Below are 16333 nucleotides of genomic sequence, written 5' to 3' on the forward strand. Positions count from 1 at the left end.
TACGTGTGAAGGTTGTTAAGCATCAGGGCAAGCGTATTCTTCCCATGAGACAACCTGCCCCTGGAGAAGACATATGGGCATTGATTCGTCAACCAAATGGGATCCAAACAATGCGTCCGTTTTCAAAGGATCTCTGTGGCTTTATATGGCGATCAAGCTGCCAATGAGCATCCGTACCTCGACGGGAAACTGGCCGTAACCGTAGCCTTGGGATGGGTTATGGCCGCCTTCGAGACCACCTCATTGCGAGGATTCCATTTCCTTCCCCGCCCCGTTTTTACTTCTCCTTTCATCAAGTCTCGAGTGAAGCGATGATGGCCCCTGTTTGTCTCAGGCAGAATGGGAGAATATTCTCATGTTGGGGGTTCCGCCAACACAGCATTGAGCGGGCCGGTCAGTCAGTGCTGGCATTGTATCACTAAAGGAGCTAAGACTGGGGAACATCCACATGCACTCATACGGTAGCTCAATAGCACAAGGGGGGAAAAGGCAACAAGAGGAGGTCTGGAGGCTCGCTCAAGCTAGAGGTAGGTGAGTTGAATTAGGTCTGTGCACGATAGGTAGGTACGTAGGGGTATCTGGTAAGAAACAGCCCCGCTGTTGGAATGTTTCGGCAACGGAGAGTCTCCACTCAACCCAGTGCCGCGCACCCCCGACAGGCGGCCACGGACAGCCTAGCTCGACCCCACGCGTCCATCGGTAGAGGTAGCTCTTGCTGCGTTCCAGGGCCTCCCCCGGGGGCGACTCCCCGCCGATTTGGCGTGTCGTCCTGGGGCTGGCATCATCACACACAACGGAAACACCCAACCCGCTGCTGGTTCCAGTGCTGTTAGTGTTGAGTGCTGAGCACACCACCACCAGATACCTCTAGCGTAGGTACCTTAGGTGCTGCCCAACCGGCGCAGCTTCCCCTGTGCATCCCATCCTCACATCCACTCCCCGTCATCCACACCTGCCTGGGCTCGATGCGTCTCGTTGTTTCCTCGTTCCAACACGCAGTCTCGACCTCTCCAGTCCAGTTTCTCCCATCCACGCAGTTCCCGTCGTTGCGCCCTTGAGGTTCCTGCTTCCCATCGCAGTCTCCCACTCGCTCGGGCAGATCAGTCCGATCACTGCATGTACATACTAGGTAGGTACCCTATGTACTCACCGTCAGCCAACACGTTGACCTTTACTGTACTCGAGCATACCTACTTATGTACCTACCTTACCTTACCTACCTACCACTCCCTTCTCTTGCTCACCACATCGCTTCTTTCGTTTCCTCCATCTCTACCACTTGATCGTTCGCGACTGCATCACCAGTTTGCTCTCTCTCTTCAAGGAGTGGATCCTACCAACTGTTTCCCATCTGAACATTGGAAGCTGTACCCCCGACATTTCGTCCCTCCAGGACCGACCCATGAGCCAAGATACCTAGGCTGTCAAGGTTCCCGCCCCTGCATTCTACCTATACTCGTACTCAGCCAGCCCGGGGCTCTTCAACGTGGTGTGTCGTCTGTCACACCGATTCCGGCCTCTCACAACATCGCACAATACGCTGCCCAACTTCCACGTGCTTCTTCCATTTTATCTTTACACCACGCGCTCGTCCACCACGCTTAAGCTTACCCCGTTCACTACTCACCGTTTTGCGAAGAGCCGGCACTCCGATATCTATATAACTTCAACCTCAAGCAAGGTCCCCTGTGACCCCTCCGCTGTCCGGACGAGGCGGTGACAACATGCTACTAGAGGTAATCGGCCCTCACTCTCGCTGCCGTGAAACCGCCCGATTCTCGATCACTACCGTTTGCTTGGTTCCTTGATGAACCATCCATTGGCCTCTTGCAACCGACTTCGACCCCCCCGGTTTTGCGATTATCCCTATATCGTTACTCGACAGAGATTCTCGATCTCGACTCTTTCACACTCGATTCGCCGGTACCCGACATACCCAGCCCGCCCTTGCGTCCGAGGCTGACGCTGCCGACATCCGTCTCATCTGGTCGAATCATATAATACAACAGCCACCGACTGTCCCAAAGCACCTGGTGGCCTTTGCACTACACGAGCGCATCGCCAACCAACGGCGGAGCTTCTACAGGAGACACCAACACCCAACAAAACACATACAATACCCTTTGCGCCCAACATGGTGTCCGACGAGACATACGACATTTGTCTTCCGGTCCTCGAGGATCCAGATCTTGACGATGAGGAGAAGACGGACAAGCTACAGGACCTTCTCAGGGAAAGGACAACCTTGAGCGGGCAGGCACTGGATAATGCAGTGTTAGATGCCATGTGGAGGTTTCGAGATGGCGGCGGGACGGCGACATCTCCACCGTCCATACGTCAGAGCATTCTCCGACGCCCGTCGCCGGCTCCCTGGAGAGGCTCTAGTACTCCTCTTTCCAGCTCGCCTCGCTTGAGCGTCAGTCCGCTTGCCCCTCCCGGATATGTGCCGACAAACTTCGGTCGGGCCATGTCTTCGACGGCATCTCCCTTTGGGTCGCCCAGGCCATCCCCGCGACTTGCGTTTGCTACCCCCGTCCCCCACAGTCCTAACCTGAACGCCTATCAGTTTGCCGCCAATGATGAACCTCCCTCACAGGAAGTGTTCGGAGATTACCAGTCGGACAATGTCGACTGGCTCGTCAGTGACGATGACCGTCTTAGTGTGACCTCTTCTATCGGCGGCTCGAGTGGCTTGAATGTGGCTGCTCCCGAATTCGTATCGACTCAGCAGGCCGATATGAGTCCGTTTGACATGCTTAGGTCCATCTTGGGCACGAGTAAGACGGATGACGAAATTGGCGCTGCTCTTGCTATGCATGGCTATGATCTCAGTGCCACTGTTGCCTCTATCATGGACGACCCGGCACAAGATGATGTCTCCCTTTCTGGTCAAAATGATGAGGCCAGGGTGGTTGTGATTGGCAAGTCAATGACGCCCGATCAACGCCCCGCGACTCCGGCCGACCAGCAGAGATCGGGTGTGATTTGCAAGTTCTACCTATCCACCGGGCAATGCCTGCGCTCTGATTGCCGGTTTAGTCACGATTTAAGCAATCATATCTGCAAGTAAGTCATGTCTTGTCTTGAACACACGGAGCCTGAGACTGACGACTGTAGGTATTGGGTTGCTGGTAACTGTTTGGCTCGTGATACCTGCGTATTTTCTCATGATCCGGCGCATCTGGTGAACAGGTTGCATATTGACGGCTCGGGCACACCACCGACGCATTATTCGACGGTAAACGTTCAGGACTTTAATAGTTTCCCGTCCTTGCAGCCAGGAACTCCTGAGCAGTTGCACGTTTTTCCGGCATCAGCAAACACTCCCGCAGTAGGGATCACTCCGCCCCCGGGCTTCAAGAGCCACCACAACTACGGCTATCCCGATCGTCCACGATCGCGGCCTGGTAGTCGACACCAGCAAAAGGAAGTTCCGCAAACGGTTCCGTCTCCTGACGATGCGGATGCATTTCCTACGCTGGGCGCCGCCATAGCCAAGCAAAGCAAGAAGCACCATGGTAAGAGGGGTGGACATAACCACACTGGTAGTGGTAGCAGCAGCAGCAAGGAAATCGCTAGTCCAGGCCCGAGCACACTCGCCGACATTGTCAAGATGTCTCCCTCTCCTGTCAACATCAACTTGAGGCCTAATGGTAAGTTGAATCGCAATGGCAGCTCTACTAGCATTCGGAATGGCGAGAACAGCGCTGCTGCCCAAGCTATTCCACCGCCCAAGCACATCCCTTGGCTTGAGACTGGAGAGAAGGCAAACAAGGCATATCTCAAGGCACGTCAGGAGGCCATTAAGCACGGCGGCTTGCGCAACAAATTCCTGCAGAGGTACGTTCCCACAAAGTCGCAGAGATGACAAATACTGACCATGGTTTCTAGTGCTGCCCAGGCGTGGAACCGCAACGATGCCCGTGCGGCCAAGGCGCTGAGCTTGCGCGGGCAAAGCGAAAATGATCTGATGAGGAAAGCTCACCGCGAAGCCGCGTCACTGCTCTATGAGGAGCGCAACAAAAACAATGGCAGCTGCCCCGAGATCTACGTCGACTTGCACGGCCTTCACCCCGAAGAGGCAGTTGAATACCTTGCAGGTATTCTGACCGAGAACACGAGCGAAAGCAGACCCATCTATGCCATTACTGGAACCGGCCATCACAGCAAGAACGGCAAGGACAAGGTGGGCAAGGCGTTGCGCACTTTCCTTAACGAGTGGCGCTATGCCTACCGTGAATTTTCGGTGCCGGGCGACAGAAATAGCATGGGCGGGATTTTGGGTATAGATGCGAGAAGTTGGGATAAATCGTTGTCGCAGGATGGCGTCAGCTTGGTGAAGAAGGACGAGCCCAAGGATGATGTTGATATCCTGTCTCAAGGGGTGGAGATTGGGGAGGGCAAGGTGAAGTTGCTTGTTAGAGACCCGATGGCTGCCAAGGAGCCGCCCAAGGGCCCTGCTAGCCATAGGGGACGGTGACTGTGGGTAGAATAACCACAAGAGCAGGATGAGACTTTGGAGTGCAGTGAGTCCAATTAGTCGGACCTGAAAGATAGTCTGCAGTGATAATATCGCGAAGACGGGAGCAACAAGCCTGGCTGGTTGATGGCGGTAGAGCATTAGTGACGGGAAAGGGAAGAGAGAAGTATCGACTATCAATAATCATTGGGCTATTGCAGCGACGTGCAGCTATGTAGCATCGACCTTACACATATGTGGTGACGGTTCCTACAATGTCCCAAATGGGAGTCCTAGCGAACATCATAGCTACAGTACACTCTATGCAAGCCCGAGGCAGTGTCTCCCCCGATTTCCCCACGTGCGAGGATCCGGAAATTTAAAGATGGGATGGGCGACGCTTGGGTGCAGATCTCCAGAGATCTCGAGGTCAGGGCTGCCAGGGGGGGTTATTGATGGTCAGGATGGTATTCTTGGGGATGGCCTGGAGCTGGATGGACGTTTCCCGCCTGGCCCCGTTCCCCATGCTATCTGTCTACACTACACTATCCCTGTAGCCAGCCCAGACATCATGCCCGGTACCCCTCTCTGTTCCTCAGTTGCCATGCCCCTGTCTCTGTTCTGTCAATTTGTCCCTACCTCGTAGTACCGGACATGACGTTGATGTTATTCCCATCTCCCTGCGTGCAGAAAAAACATATCGTAGAATGGAAATGCGGGCGGCTCACCGCGGCCAAACATGGATTGCGGATTCTTATCAAAACTCTGGAATCACTGAAATCTTAATACAGTCGAGCTTCATAACCAGAAGATGAAGGGATGAAGGGTCTTATGGGGTACGTAGACGAGCGAGCTTTGCCAATTATCATCCAAGCCGCCCCCCAAGCTCCATTGTTTCCAGCTTAACTCGCCGTTACAGCAGTGTTGCGAGACGCTAAGAAGAAAGCCGAGAAGCCCGAAACATCCATTGCCGTCCCCTGTACTGGTCCATTCTAGATTCAACTCATCTTAGGTTGTGAGTGGCGGAGCTTCGGTCTCCGATTGCACCAGACAGACAGTTGAACGATGGGGCAACTTCGACCGTCTCTCTGCCATGTTGTGCAACACCACACACACCTCTTACCGTACTTATTCATCCTCGGCATCTCTACATACTACGTTTCTTCTTTAATCGGAGCACCTTATTCAGTTTACTTTGTCCTTCACGATATTGACCAAAGCTGTTTTGTATCCATATGGAAATTTAGACGCCAACATCTAACGGTCCATATACCTCAATGGACGCCACCAGGTAGCAGAGCAAACGACACTTTCCTCGACCAACAACCGTTTCCTCCCAAAAGTCCGGTGAGCACGGCACGGCGCCTACTACCCAGCGTCATCGAGTCAACCCGCCACAGGTTTACGGGAACCTAAAGTCCGAGTATTAGTATCAATCCCTACATTGGTAATCAGATCAGGCAATCTCCATACCTATCCAACGTCGACTTGTTCACCGATAAGACCTACCCACCTATCTACCTGTCGTGCGCCCGAGGACGCACAACCCAGTCCACAATGCCAGATCACCACCACCACCACAACAACAACAACAACAACAACAACAACCACACGGCCCGCGACGCAGCCGCCGCCCTATCCATGAACCTCTCCTCCTCAGCCTCTACTACGCCCACCCACTCACCGACCTCCTCCCCCGGTCCCCAAGTTGGTTCCGACCCAGGAGGAGAGGACCTCCCACACTGGGCCCGTCCCTCGGCCTCTAACATCCGCCGTCTGTCCTCCGGCCGTCCCTACTCCGTCCCCCGGCACGCTTCGCACCGCTCCTCCTCCGCCGCCGCCGCCGCCGCCGCTGGCGGTCGGGTAGCCAAGCTCAAGGCTCTGGCCCTAAAAGCTATTGCAACTGGTCTCACCATCGCCCAACGCGCAATCACCATCTTCCTCGGCCTCTCGCTCCTGCAAAAGATTGCCATTCTTGTCGCCCTCACAATCTTCTTCTCGCTGAGCGTCGTCGCGCTGGTCTACTCCCACGCCATCTTCGCCTCCCTCGGTCCCTTGGCAGAAAAATGGCGAGCCCTACCGTTTGGCTGGCTGCTTTGTTTTGGCCTTGTCTTCATGACCGCTTTCCCACCCATCATCGGTTACTCTACCGCCGTGACCGTGACCGGGTTTGTCTACGGATTTCCGTGGGGATGGCCGATTGCTGCGGCGGCGACGGTGGCGGGATCAACGTGTTCGTTTTTGGCGTCGAGAGGCGTGTTGGCTGGGTACGTGAATGGGCTTGTGGGAAAGGACAAGCGGTTTGTGGCGCTCAGCCAGGTTTTGAGGAGGGATGGACTGGGGGTGCTGGCAATGGTCAGGTTCAGTCCGTTGCCGTATAGTTTGAGTAATGGGTTTTTGGCCACGGTGCCGAGGTTGAGAGTAGGGGGGTTCGCGGTTGCTACTGGGTTGGCTACGTAAGTGCTTTCCCTTTAGTTCTCCCTTTTTTTTTTTTTTTTCTTTTTTCCATTTTCCTCTCTTTTTTTGGCCCTTGTGCTAACAGTAGTCCCTCAAAAACAGCCCCAAACTCTTCGTTCACATCTTCATCGGCTCCCGCCTCGCCCTCCTCGCCTCATCAGGCGACAAGATGACCACCCGCGACCGCGCAATCAACTACATCTCCATGCTTCTCTTCGGCGCTGTTGGCGCCGCCGTCGGCTATCTCATCTGGAAGCGGACCATGTCGCGGGCCGACGAGTTGGCGCACGAGGAAGGGCTGGACGGGGTCGACTCGCTCGTCGCCGCCGCGGGGACTACGGCCGCTGGGGAGGTGCATCGCGCGGCGGACGGTACGCTTGAAATCGGAGATGATGACGAGGAGGATTATGCGGATCTGGAGGGGAACAGCGGCGGCAGACTTTTGGTTGGTGGTAATGCGGGTAGGCAAGGGGATCTAAGGAGGCAGAGCAGTGAGAGTGATATCTCGCTATGGGAGACGGATCGATATAGGGATAGCTGGGATGAGGAGGCCAACCTTGGAGGGCGGAAGTAGTAGGGTTGACCTTGTCCCGATGCTGATGTTTTGTTTCATCTGTTATCTTCTCTTGTGTCTTACTTTTTAGGTTGTGGCATGATTGCACAAAATGGTGCGAGCAAGCGGGCGGTGTCATCGCATATAGAAAATGGGGAAAGCAACCGGTGTTCAATGGCGTATTTGGAAGCATTTTGATTTTCCCGCTTTCACCACATACTTTCTTTTGATGGCGTCCTTGGCTAGTAGCCGATTTTCATGTCAAGAGATCATATCGATTGTTAAAGGAAATGGTGGGAGTGACACAGGTAGATAGACGGCACTAGAGAACATATAGATATCATAAAACAGTATTCAAGTTCAGCTATCAATCTTCCGAGAAGCATGTCATTAAATTATGTGATGAATAATGCAAATCCTTGAACTCCTCGCTATCCATCTGCAAACCGGGCAAGCCAAAACAGCCACCATTACCAGTTTCAAACCCAAGTCTTGACTGACACGCTCGCCTGTTCCTAAAATTATATGACAATGAACACACACAAGAGACTGATGCTCTCCTCGAGCTGCCCTACTCACTTGCTACCCTGAAATTGCTGCATAAACTGAATGGCCTGTTCCATAGGATAACCGATGAAAACTGGCCCATTAAAGTTGAAGACCACGGGGCTCTGTTGCTGACCTGCTGTTTCAGCCTTCGGCATAGGCATATCTGCCAGGTTGATAAATGTCGGCTGTGGTGTAGGTATAGGTGGTGGTATGATGTGATGCTCCTTTACTGGTGTGGACTGCTCAACCTTGTGATCCGTCCCCTTGGGCGCCGTCTCTCCCGGCACTGTTTCCTGTTTGGACAGTTGCTCTACCTTTGTCCCAGATGAAGCGAATGCAGCCATCTTGGTATGATCAAAGGGACACTTCCCAGCCTGTGGACCTTTCTTGTGAGAAATCCCATCCTGAGCCGGCGATATCGCAGGAACCGCAGGCCGAAACGGACTTGGGCTCCGAAGCCTCTGCATCTGGGGTTGGTCGACCATGGCAGGTACGGGAATGCCCCACGGTCGGCTGGGCGACTCTCCCAGGCGAACTTCTCTCAAAGGACGATCAAAGCGACCCTCACGTTCTTCCTCATCTTCTATGGGCTGGTCGTCTTGGTATTCCGGTGCCGCTTGCGGGTCACTGGCGGAAACAGACTTGGCCCAATTCGCTACTCGTTCATTGGAGGTTCTATCGACTTGCTCATGGTCTTGATATTGATCTCCCGTCGCTGGCGAAGGCAGCATAGGCTTGTGCAGATGGCTCAGGTCCTCGATCATGTTGACCAGATTCCCATACTTGGCATCGAGTTTCCTTACTTGCTCTTCATTCTTTTGATAGCGCCTGACGCAAACCTCATGACTGCGCGGAATCTCGTGCTTGTGCGTCTCCACGTAGCGAGCAATCTCTTCAGGGGAGTGCTTGTCAAGAAATCGAATCGGACACTTGGAGGCAGCAGTGTGGGCGGGCATCGACGTCGAGTCCCCGTACATGGCAGCGCAGATGGGGTCAGAGGATTTGTGCGGAGTGGGGTCCATGGCGGCGGTGCCGTTGTTCAAAGCAGCAGCATCTTGGTCTTGGGCTCCATCGCCAGTCACACTGCCAATACCAAGGTTGGGCGATGCTCGGTCTTGGACAGCGGGAGGCGTGACAGCAGCAGAAAAGGGACATGCAAGGAGGCCTTTCTTCTTCCCCTCCACAGTAAAGTCCTTTTCGAGCACGGTCGACATGGTAGTCATGGTGTCGGCGGCGGTTACAGGAGAGGTGGAAGCCTCCTTGCTAGAGTCACTGTGTTTGCTGGCCCTTCCCATGGCAGCGGCAATGAGCTGAGCAGCCTTTCTCCCCTCTCTGATTTGCAGGGCGATCTCGTGCTGGGAGTTTCCAGATTGGATGCGCCGAGGCAGAGGCACGACGGACGAGTTGGTCGCAACAGAATAATAGTGCAGGTCTGGTGGGAGCTGGAGCTTTGCGAGCGTTTCGGCTACCTCGGGAACTGCAGGCGCATACTTATCGGCTAGACACTGGTACTAAATTGCGGGCATGTGTTAGCCAGACATGATCGCCATTGTCAAGCAAGATGGGAGATGACAAGCGCAATCGGGTGTAAATTGGATCAGACATTAGAAGTTGTCTCCACGTGCTGTTGATAGGCAGCTGGCAGATCTAGAGCTAAGAATCATCACAAAAAGGGGGGTTGAAATTGGAAAAAAGGAAATGGAGGGTGTTTTACCTTACCTGCTCGTGCGCAAAGCGAAGCTTGTGCTCAAGGATGGTCTTGCGGTCGATTAGTGATTGGACTTCATCTGCCAGGGCAATGAAGGACTCGGTTAGAGTCTGGGTTAGTTGTAGGTAATCCATCCCACAGCATTTGTTGCGATGAAGCGGGGAGGACCTTCGCGGTATAAGTAACAAGAAGAGGAGGCTAGGCTGAATGGACCGCTTGCTTGTTGCGCCGCGTGACAAGCTCGTTCGTTCCGCCTTTTCCAGTCTTCCAATGAATGTGAAACGCGCGGGAATGGAAAAGAGAAGAAAGGCTTTTCCGCAGCTGTTTCCGGCCGCGGTTTTAGTCATCCCACAGGGTCCACTTTTTGGAGCCACTGCACCCACCCGGGCCACCGCCGCCCAAAAGCAGAGCCCGCCACGTTTGCCCGAAGCGAAACCCCACCCAGAACTCTCATGCGGGGCATTTCCACTTGGGGCTGGCACTTGGCACGAACACCCGGACCGACACAGCGGGACGCCAGGGGCAACAGGGGGGGACTGAACACCAACATCACAACATACGTAGATCCCTTGTGAGGTCATCATGAGGTTGGGAGAGAAGGGTAAACATGTACACTACGGCGGCATGATGGACGAGCGGCTTGTTACTTGCAAATGTCAGGCCAGTTTGAAATCCTGCTTGCCTATTCCGTATCTCAATGCACTTCGAGGGGATGATCCAAGGCTTCAGAAAAGAGGTGCTAGAACTTGATAACATGGGCTTGTGTTAGGACATACATTAAACATCACTCATCAAGCCCGCCAGAAAGGTAGGATATAGATAATCACTTCTTCAGATATACAGTTGGAACCAGAGCCCCTTCGATTGGTAGCGTCTTCTTCACTGGTCTCGTATTGCTTCCAACAACTGTACCCGTCAGCTTACCTCTTAACAAGGCATATAACACCCTGCGATGACGCCCCTCTGCTGTATAAGCGTGGTGGCTTCATGGTGTTGTTTTGACATCCTCTTCATTATTTCAGCTTTCACCTCTATCAACATATGTATCTGCTAGGACCAGCCATTACCACGGCTTTTTTTTTCAGTACTGATCAACATGATGGCTGCTCAAGTCATTCGTCCAGCTCGTCTGTTGAACCGCACAGCACACATTGTCCCTGGTAAGGCAACCCGACATGATCATCACGTCTCATGGCATTGACAATCTTTGACACAAATCAACAGGCCAGCTACGCGTCACAGAGCTCACCTTTGAGGTGCCCCTCAACCATTCCAACCTCTCCGCTGGAAACCTCAAAATCTTCGGTCGCCAAGTCACCAAACATGACACCCCCATCGTGCCCCGCACCGACAGCGAGCTGGAGGAATACCACAGGAGGCCCTACCTCGTCTACCTCGAAGGCGGTCCCGGCTTCGGCAACAGAGAACCCCAAGACCACCAACTGACCAAAACAGCCCTGGACAGAGGTTACACCCTCCTCTTGCTCGACTACCGCGGCACCGGCCTAAGCACGCCCATCAACCAGCCCCATCTAGCCACATTGGGTGGCCCCCAGCAGCAGGCCGACTACCTCAAGCGCTTCCGCGCCGACAGTATCGTCCAAGATGCCGAGGCCGTGCGTCTCTGTCTGACTGCCGATTATCCCGAGACTCACAAGAAGTGGTCCATTTTCGGCCAGTCCTACGGCGGCTTTGTCGCGCTGACGTACCTCTCCCAGTTCCCGCAAGGGTTGCGCGAGGTGTTTCTGACGGGCGGTCTCGCGCCCGTCAAGCGCACGGCCCAAGAAGTCTACACGGCGCTGTACAAGAAGGTCATCCAGCGCAACGAGGCTTACTACCGCAAGTTCCCCGAAGACGTGGGGCGCGTCCGCAAGGTAGCGCAGTACCTGGACGAAAAATCCCCCCGGCTGCCGGGCGGCGGCCAATTCACCGTCGAACGGTTGCTCGGCATCGGTCTGTGTATGGGCATGAATGGCGGCTTGGATCTGATCCACAGCACCATCCTCAAGCTGGCCATGGACATTGAGCAGTTCGGCTTCATCACCCGCGCCGCAGGCGCTGCTTTCGAGGGGCTGATTCCGTTTGATACCAACCCCATCTATGCCGTCCTCCACGAGTCCATCTATGTTAATGGACCCGGGTTGGCGTCCGACTGGGCCGCCCACCGGGTCGGCAAGACGCTTGCCGAGTCCGAGCCGGGACTCAGCTGGCTGTCCTCAGTGCCCCAAGCCCTCGACTACTCCTCCTCCTCCTCCTCCTCCACAAACCAGCAGCCCCTGTACTTCTCTGGCGAAATGGTCTACCCTGCCCACTTCGATTGCTACCCAGAGCTAAAGGACATGAAGGAGACGGCCGAGCTTCTGGCCAAGCACGACGACTGGCCGCGGCTCTACGACCTGGACCAGCTTGCGCGGAACGAAGTCCCTGTCTACGCGGCTAGTTATGTTGAGGACATGTATGTCGACGCGGACTTTGCAAGGGAGACGGCCAAGGCGGTTAGAGGGACCAAGGTGTTTGAGACGAACGTGATGTATCACGGAGCGTTGAGGGCCAAGACCGACGAGGTTCTGGGGCAGTTGTTCAAGTTGAGGGATGATACCCTCGATTAAGCGTGAGTGGTTGTCGGGGATTTCAGCTCGTTGCCGGTTTGGCGTGGATGTTAAGATTCTTGATGAAGACAAATTCCCTTTTGTTTTGAATTTGGTGAGATGTTGGCGAGGACGTGTGCTTTTGATACTGGTATCACACGATCGGGGAGATGAGGTTCATATTTACTTGAGTCTTCACGACCAACGAGAGGTGCCCTAACTGGCCCCCAGGAGGCTGATGTTTGGTTTGGAAAATTGACGTGTTGCTCCGGTCTCAGATGCTCAAAATCATGTCCGATTTGCCTTGAATGGCGAATTTACACGCACGCGGTCTTAAAGACTGTGAGTACACTGGATGGGTACGCTAGGAGCTCGTCGGCAGCCTATATCTAATGACCACAACATAACAACATGCAGTTCGCCAATGAAACGAAATATGGCATTCAGGAATCCTGATCATTTCGCTAACAATCCCAGAAAAAAATAAAACAAAATCCAGCTCCCCTTCCCCCTTTCTTCCTGGATCCAGGTGAGCAGCAATCATGTGATACGCGTAGCATGAGCATGTACTGAGTAGTCCCCCCCTGTTCCTTTCTCATGCTACATGACCTTCCTGTGTCCTTCATATGAAGCAAATAGCCGGGATAAGACGGTAATGCCATGTCCATGCCCTTCATCCTTCTTTTCTATCAGTCCGATATCCTCTCTAGAACGCCTGCCAATAAGACCGGGTGTTGATATATTTTGACATCGATAGAAGTAAAAGTCCACCATGTCATTAAACGCAGGTGAAATAGGGGGAACATCAAACAACGAGATTGAACCCTCTTCTTCCACCGTGATAGTGATAATCCGGGTGCTGTGTGGATAAGTGTGATCGTATCCCTTCCACCCGTGCCGACTTGATCACACTTCAGGTATTACCGGTTTTCACCTTGCATCATACCCCCTTTTTGTTCCCTTCTCCAACTCTTCGTTTTGTCGGCCCCTCAAATATCGTGCCTCGTCAAATGTGCAATACTCGATAATGAGTCGAGTAATCGGGTATATTTGCTTCGTTAAGGATGATCATGGGGACAAGAGACATGAAATGATTTAGAATCGTTGCAAATCATTCATCCTCCATAGCAAGTCTCAAACAATGTCGTGCATGGCACGCTTTGTTGGACCGTCGCTTGTGCCGCAATTTATCGTCGAATTATGGATAAGGTTGGTACTGCTTCCCCGCCCATTTAGCTCGCTTACTGCGAGGCGCACTGTACGCGTTCGGCCTGAGGCTCGTCATCCTCCTCCATAGGGCTGTTGGAGAAGCCACGGCCGGCTCCGTTGCCCTCGACGTCCTCCAATTCTGCTGGCTCGGTCATAGCATCCTGAGGGGGTACGTTGACAACAGCGGGGGCCGGGAGGTACTTGCGAAGAGCCTCGAAGGCAGCGGGATCCTGAGTCCAGTTCTTCTCGGGGAACCTGACGGAAAACTGGATATACATGTTGCCGTAATCGTGGTGGCGGTAGGAGGGCATACCCTGGCCACGAATCATCTTGACGGAGTCTATCTTGCTGTTAGCGCTTGCTGATGCATAATGTAGCCGGACAGAAGAACACTTACTGGGCGCAATAGCCTCGCCGGGCTGGATGTCGACGCTCAACCAGCGCTCATCGAGATGCTCGATGTAGATGGTTCCACCGGCAAGGGCGGTCACGAGATCGATCTCGCACTTGTAAAGAAGATCATCCTCCTGACGGGTGAAGCGGGGATGGGGCTTCTGCTCGATGACGAAGACGACGTCACCGGGGAGAATGCCAGGTGCTTGGTCACCCTCACCACGGAACTCGACCTTGGTGCCGCTCTTAACGCCACGGTCAACGTGGACGTGGAGGACCTTGCGATCGACAACGGTCTTCTTGCCATTGCACTGCTTGCAACGATCCTTCTCCTTGATTACCTCGCCTTCGCCATTGCAGTCAGGGCAGACGGTCTGGAAGCGCTGAATCATGGGGCCCATCTGCCTCATCATGATCTTGGTACCCTGACCATCGCAGCCAGCACACCGCTTGACGGCACCTTCCTTACCGCCGCGACCCTCGCACTTGGGGCAAAGGATTGACCGCTGAAGGGCCAGCTTGGAGATCTTGCCGCGGTAGATGTCCTCAAGCGAGACGTGGTGGGTGTGGTGAATAGTCTTGGCCTTCGCGGGGGCACGCTGCTGGTTCATACCGCCGAACATACCACCGAGACCGCCGCCGAAGCCACCGCCGCCGAAGAACTGAGCGAACAGATCCTCGGCAGCCATGCCGCCACCGGCACCGGCGCCACCCTCAAGACCAGCCTCGCCATACTGATCGTAGATGGCGCGTTTTTGGGAGTCGGAAAGAATTTCGTATGCGTGAGAAATCTCCTTGAACTTCTGCTCGGCAGCCGGGTTGTTGGCGTTCTTGTCTGTAGTGTTTTGTGGTCAGTAAGCCTTCTGGCTGCGCGTGTTGCAGGGAAGGCGGAACATACCTGGGTGGTACTTAAGGGCACCGGTCTTGTATGCCTTCTTCAATTGCGCCTCAGTGGCATCTGGGCTGACCTAAATATGGGCGTTAGGGGGCCTCCTCTGTCAGGCGAGGGGTATCGGTAAGCAGCAGAACTTACTCCAAGAGTCTCGTAGAGCTTTGTTTCCTTGACCATCTTGACTGTCTGGTCTAGTTATGTGAATGGGTGTGGGAAAATGTTCTGGCAGTTCGGAATGCTCTGGACAATCAGTTCCGATGACAATGACGGATATGGGAATGTGTCAGGGCCGTTAAGAAATCGTGGTCTGATGGGAAGACAGATAAGGTCAGCGGCTGCGAGGTCGTGTCGAGAATAATGGAGATGGAGTCGAGAGGAGACAATGAATGGCTGGTGCAAATGAAGAGTGGTGGTGGACAACGGTGGAAGAGAAAGATCTTTTTGCGCAAAGGGTTGGGAAAGGCCGACGGGGTCCCGAGTCGGGGTTGGTTTGGCAGAAGTTGGGGACTTCCAGGCCTCGCTTGCTGGTCCAGGGCACCGAGAAAGAAGCGCAGAACAGGAACGGACAGAAACAGGGATGGACCTACCAGAACAGCTTGAGCTACAGTGACAGCAGCAGGAAGCGTCCGAGATGAAAATAGTTGATAAGGTACGGGATTTGAGTCGCCGGAGGATAGTTGGGAGTGATAGGAGGCTTGATGAGGCGTAGTTGTAGTAGCAACACGCAAGACGGAAGATGGGGTATAACGGAATGACTGATCAACTTTCTCGAGAAAACTGTCCAAGTACCGGCAGCAGGGTTCAAATATTATCAACCAAGGCAGGGCAACAGAACCGGAATCTTCACTGCAATTCTGGAATAGGCGCAGAGGGAGGGATGCGGCGGGCGCCTTGTGCGTTGGGGGGAGGCCCGGAACGGCAAAGGAGGCTGAAGTGGGTGACTGGCCCAGTGAGTTCTTCTCCAGCCCCTCTCATGGAAATCAATCGAAAGCTCTAGAGTGTGGCTGACAGATATGGGGGCCAGTAATGAGCTACTTCCTCGTCCCGCTCCTGCAGGGTTGCGAAGAGGGCGTGCGAGGTGAGAGGTGACCAGGTTCCCCACACTCATCCCAAAGTACCTCTTTATCACTCATTGAGAGGATCTAGCCTCAGGAGATGCAGATGGAAATTCGGTTGACCTTGGAGGACCCTGTCGATCGTGGCTGGTGCGCTCCAATGTGACAGTGACCAATGCCCAACTTTCAACTTTTATTTTAACCGCACGCAATCATGCAAAACATGGTGCATATGTACCTTTGATAAAACTGTAAAAACGCACACCATCTTTACACTAGGCATTTTATCTTCTTTTTACAAGGCAGCATGCATGTCCTCTGATTGGGTTGTTGGTGATGTTGTCTCGTCTGGATCCGAGTTGGCGTCCGCTCGAAACCCTGCAGGCGTTCCGCTTCCCAACAACCCCCACTAACATCTTGAGGTCGCCTTTTGCCCCTCGGTTTTTCAACCCCCTTCAACCACTCGTCGC

General features: G+C 54.0%; 5 protein-coding genes across 6 annotated transcripts; 3 read left to right on the forward strand and 2 right to left on the reverse strand.

Annotated features, from left to right (window-relative positions):
- Window positions 1-930: 930 nt before the first annotated feature.
- Window positions 931-4689, forward strand: NCU07418 (CCCH zinc finger and SMR domain-containing protein). The gene is made up of 3 exons (XM_953326.2): window positions 931-3066; window positions 3118-3840; window positions 3892-4689. Exons 1-3 carry the CDS (start codon window positions 2135-2137, stop codon window positions 4478-4480), a joined length of 2244 nt encoding a protein of 747 aa, XP_958419.1. The 5' UTR covers window positions 931-2134; the 3' UTR covers window positions 4481-4689.
- An 833-nt stretch (window positions 4690-5522) lies between these two features.
- NCU07417 (golgi apparatus membrane protein tvp38) lies at window positions 5523-7832 on the forward strand. Its single transcript, XM_953325.3, has 2 exons — window positions 5523-6915; window positions 7019-7832. The coding sequence occupies exons 1-2, from the start codon at window positions 6017-6019 to the stop codon at window positions 7488-7490; spliced, it is 1371 nt and encodes a 456-aa protein (XP_958418.3). The 5' UTR covers window positions 5523-6016; the 3' UTR covers window positions 7491-7832.
- Window positions 7809-10028, reverse strand: NCU07416. 2 transcript variants are annotated; one of them, XM_011394868.1, is made up of 2 exons: window positions 9738-10028; window positions 7809-9529 (listed from the first exon to the last, which is right to left on the reverse strand). In XM_011394868.1, exons 1-2 carry the CDS (start codon window positions 9858-9860, stop codon window positions 8045-8047), a joined length of 1608 nt encoding a protein of 535 aa, XP_011393170.1. In that variant the 5' UTR covers window positions 9861-10028; the 3' UTR covers window positions 7809-8044. The 2 variants fall into 2 exon arrangements, with proteins under 2 accessions (XP_011393170.1, XP_011393169.1); XM_011394867.1 differs by having other exon boundaries at window positions 9733-10028.
- Window positions 10029-10521: 493 nt separating this feature from the next.
- NCU07415 (proline iminopeptidase) lies at window positions 10522-12819 on the forward strand. The gene is made up of 2 exons (XM_953323.2): window positions 10522-10886; window positions 10951-12819. Exons 1-2 carry the CDS (start codon window positions 10823-10825, stop codon window positions 12333-12335), a joined length of 1449 nt encoding a protein of 482 aa, XP_958416.1. The 5' UTR covers window positions 10522-10822; the 3' UTR covers window positions 12336-12819.
- Window positions 11025-15712, reverse strand: NCU07414 (hypothetical protein similar to protein mitochondrial targeting protein Mas5). The gene is made up of 5 exons (XM_953322.2): window positions 15396-15712; window positions 14950-15115; window positions 14815-14884; window positions 13921-14751; window positions 11025-13863 (listed from the first exon to the last, which is right to left on the reverse strand). Exons 2-5 carry the CDS (start codon window positions 14983-14985, stop codon window positions 13556-13558), a joined length of 1245 nt encoding a protein of 414 aa, XP_958415.1. The 5' UTR covers window positions 14986-15115; window positions 15396-15712; the 3' UTR covers window positions 11025-13555.
- Between the last annotated feature and the right edge of the window lie 621 nt (window positions 15713-16333).

The sequence above is a fragment of the Neurospora crassa genome, linkage group I (assembly GCF_000182925.2).
Source record: "Neurospora crassa OR74A linkage group I, whole genome shotgun sequence".
Classification (NCBI taxonomy): domain Eukaryota; kingdom Fungi; phylum Ascomycota; class Sordariomycetes; order Sordariales; family Sordariaceae; genus Neurospora; species Neurospora crassa.